At 45.4% G+C, this 3622-nt stretch overlaps 1 protein-coding gene across 1 annotated transcript; it reads right to left on the bottom strand.

The window, feature by feature from the left end:
• Positions 1–2040: 2040 nt before the first annotated feature.
• Positions 2041–2943, bottom strand: LOC136992039 (olfactory receptor 4S2-like; the record flags this gene model as incomplete). Its single annotated transcript, XM_067295721.1, has 1 exon — positions 2041–2943. A coding segment is annotated over exon 1 (903 nt), but the record flags the coding sequence as incomplete, so codon positions are not given.
• Between the last annotated feature and the right edge of the window lie 679 nt (positions 2944–3622).

The raw sequence follows: 3622 nt of genomic DNA, 5'->3' as shown, positions 1-3622 counted from the left end.
TTCTAAGAATCTGGGCCAATGTGTAGAGGAATCGAATGTTGTTGTTTTTGACACCTTCCATAAGCTATGGTCCCGCTGTTGCCTGCTAGCACCCGGCAGCCGGAAGAGAAATCAGAAAAATCATGGCGTTCTTCCCCAAAACATTAAAAAACAATCAAACAAACAGTTTTAAAATTATAAGCCTTAGCTTGAACTGGCCATGTGCCCTAACCCCTCAGCAGTTTCAGTATGAAGGGGGTCAGTGGGCCCCATCTGTCTTTCTACCTGCCCCACCCCGGGTGAGACAGACCAACCTCTGAAGGCGCCTGTCCCTCTCTGTTGACAATGGTGCTGAGCTAGACAACTGTCCTTCATTGCATGAAGAATTTAGACTGCTACAAACAGGTGGGGATGGTGCCACCTTTAGCTGTGTCCACAGAGTGTGAATGCTGGGTGAGGGACATGCTGGCCCAGGCCTGAGGGACACTATCCCTCTAAGCCTTGAGAATCAGGATTTATCCCAGTTCCGTCCTGCTGGCTGCCATCCACATAACCCACCACGGTGAGGAGAAGACACTGAGACGTCCGCAGTGTACTGGTGCATGCCTGTGAAATGGGAACCCACTCTGCCACCCCCTGCATAGAGCAGAGGACATTCGGGGAACCAGAGCATTTGCGACATTGTCCCAGGGTTTGGTCCGTAGATCTGCCGCTCTCCTGTGCAGGCAACACCTTCTTATCTTGAATCACACTTAAGCCATGTTAAGGTGCAACACAAGTGCAAGCAAGTGTTTATAGGGAACGTGAAGTGAAGGAAGGAAAAAGAAAGTGCTTTAGTTACTTTCAGAGTGCATTACACAGATGTCTTTCTCCCTCACGCAGCTCATTTGCTCTTTTCCTCCTAGCAAGGTAGGAGTCAGGATCCCGTGGCTCCTCGTGGCTCCTTCGTCCTTGTGGAGAACCTTAGCTGCTACAACTAACCTCCCTGTGGCAGCTGTGACTGGCTCTGAGATGATTTAATCTTCCATCTTCACATTTCTTCTCTTCCCTCCTGCAGGAGTAGCTGTTCCAGCTATTCCCTTGGAATACATGTTTCTTCCTTTGCCTGGGCCTGTAAATGTCCCCTGTTGGGCTAGGAGTTATCCTGCGTACAGGAATTATTCCCAAACAACTCTTTTTTTTCACTGACACATAAAATTGTGCCCCCCAATGCTTTCTTTGCCCCCAAATGCTTTCTTTGCTGGCGACAATTTCCTATGGTGAGCAATTTATCTTTCACTTGGATCTTTGATTCGCTATTAGTCTAAACAGTAAAATGCAAAATCTGAGGCAGAGATGAAGGGCAGAGGGGATGGCTAGGAAGGAGGGCATTAGTGATAGGTGAACTACTGCAGAAAGGCAGAGAGTTGCACTGGAATGGGAAGGGGAGAAGCTTCTCCTCATATCACCTGCATCAGCAAATGACCCAGCCAGCATCTAATATCAGCAGTTTAATTGCTAACCCATGGATTCAGCATATGACAATGCAGTACTCCTAAGAAGGCATTTACTCCAAAGTAAAGGAGAAGGAAGCCTTTGGTACAATTGCTTCCAGCAGCAGGTGACCAACAGCCTTGCAGACACCTTGGGCCATCGTTTCCTAGCTAAGTAGATTACAGAGTAGATGGAGTTTGTCTGACGGAAAGTTTACACCTGGGAGAGCTCGGACTAATGGAATGCTCTGCCTGCAACACATTTTAATATTTTTGATAGCATTCATTTATTTATTTGCTGGTGTCTCAGCAGTGCTTGGAAGCCCCAGTCCTGGGCCGGTGCTATTCAAAAAGAGAACATAAAGGGAATCCCTGCTAGTCACAGAGTTTACAATGCCATTCCAATCAAAACATGAACTTTCAGTGTCTTCCTAATTACTGCAACAGCTAAAACCAAGCTTTTCTTCAAAAGGGAGCTTTCAGTAAATTTTCCAAAATGGAATTATAGTGAGAGAGACTTGATTTTCTCAGCTCCTGAGAAAATGTTACCACAGTTCTACACCTCACCCTTTTCACGCCAAACTTTTCTATTCCACAGTTTTCTCATGGCACTTTTCATCTCCTCATTTCTCAGCGTGTAGATGAGTGGGTTCAGCATGGGCGTGATGACATTGTAAAACACAGCTACCCTCTTGTCCTCCGAGAGATTGCTGGATGGGTGTATGTAGGTGAATGTGCATGGCCCAAAGAAGAGAATCACCACAGTAATGTGGGACCCACAGGTGGAGAGGGCTTTGTATCGCCCTTCGGACGTTCGCCTTTTCAAGGATAACAAAATGACAATGTAGGACGTGACCAGGATGAAGAAAGAGACCAAAGCAATCATTCCAGTATTGGCAACAACAATGATGCCTGCAACATAGGTGTCGGTACAGGCCAGTTGCAGTAGGGGATGGACATCACAGAAGTAGTGGTCAGTTTCGTTGGGACCGCAAAAAGGGAGGCTAACGGTTATGAGGGTCTGCACCAGGGAGTGCACAAAGCCCCCCACCCATGAACCCATCACCATCCAGCCACACACACGCCTGGTCATGAGGGTGGTGTAGTGCAGGGGTCTGCATATGGCAAAGTAGCGATCATAGGCCATCGCTGTGAGGATGAAGATCTCAGCGCCGCCGAAGATATGAAACCCAAATAGCTGTGTCATGCAACCCCCAAAGGAAATGGTTTTCTTTTTGACAAGGAAGTCAGCAATCATTCTGGGAGCTGTGGCAGAAGAGAAGCAAAGATCTGCAATGGACAGGTGGCAGAGAAAGAAATACATGGGGGAGTTCAGACGCTGACTGCTAACTACAGTGACAACGATGAGCAGATTTCCTGCCACAGTAACAATATAGAAGAACAAAAACACCACAAAACATATTTTCTGCACCCCTTGGTTCTTTGAAAGGCCCAGAAGAATGAATTCCTTCACACTGCTTACATTCTCCATGTTGATCAGACGGGTGCCAATATGCAATATACAGCTTATACACCTGGGAAAATAAAGACAGACACATGATTCATCAGCATTTTTTCATTATTAATAATGAGTTCTATATCAGAAGTGGATACAAACCAAGAAAGATATAGCATTAGTATTAAGCTTATGAAGCGTTTAGTTTCTGTCATGTATTTTTTTCACAGCTGTTTAATTCTCCACAGTACAAAGCTTCTACCATGGCTTTGGTGGCATAGAGATAGGTGCACTCTGTGATATGTTCCTTAATCCTGGTCCTCCAGGATCTTGAAGGACTGGCTCCATGGCTGGTAGCCTTCCATGCACTAAGGACAAGGCCAGAGTGTTCACCTTGGGCACTACAAGGCAGATAATGCAGCATGTTTGCCCTCAGGGTAGACAAAGTCCCTGACAGCAATCTTTGTAAAATGGGTGTCTTTAAGAATACCTGGAAATATTGCTCAGAATGATGATTTGTTTTATAAGTACACATGATCTTCGAATTCTTGTTTAGAAGGGAAATGTACCCACATGCAGAGAAAAGAACTCTCTTGTGTATATACATTTTGAAACGTAAATATGAAATGTCACAGGCTGAAAAACGAGTTCTGGGAAGGTTATCTATCATGGAGGGGAAAAAAATACACATATGACTTAATGGAGTATTTCAAAT

This window comes from Apteryx mantelli, chromosome 4 (assembly GCF_036417845.1).
Source record: "Apteryx mantelli isolate bAptMan1 chromosome 4, bAptMan1.hap1, whole genome shotgun sequence".
In the NCBI taxonomy this organism is placed as follows: Eukaryota; Metazoa; Chordata; class Aves; order Apterygiformes; family Apterygidae; genus Apteryx; species Apteryx mantelli.
Note: the sequence above shows the minus strand (reverse complement) of the source record. Positions and strands in the feature narration are given on the sequence as shown.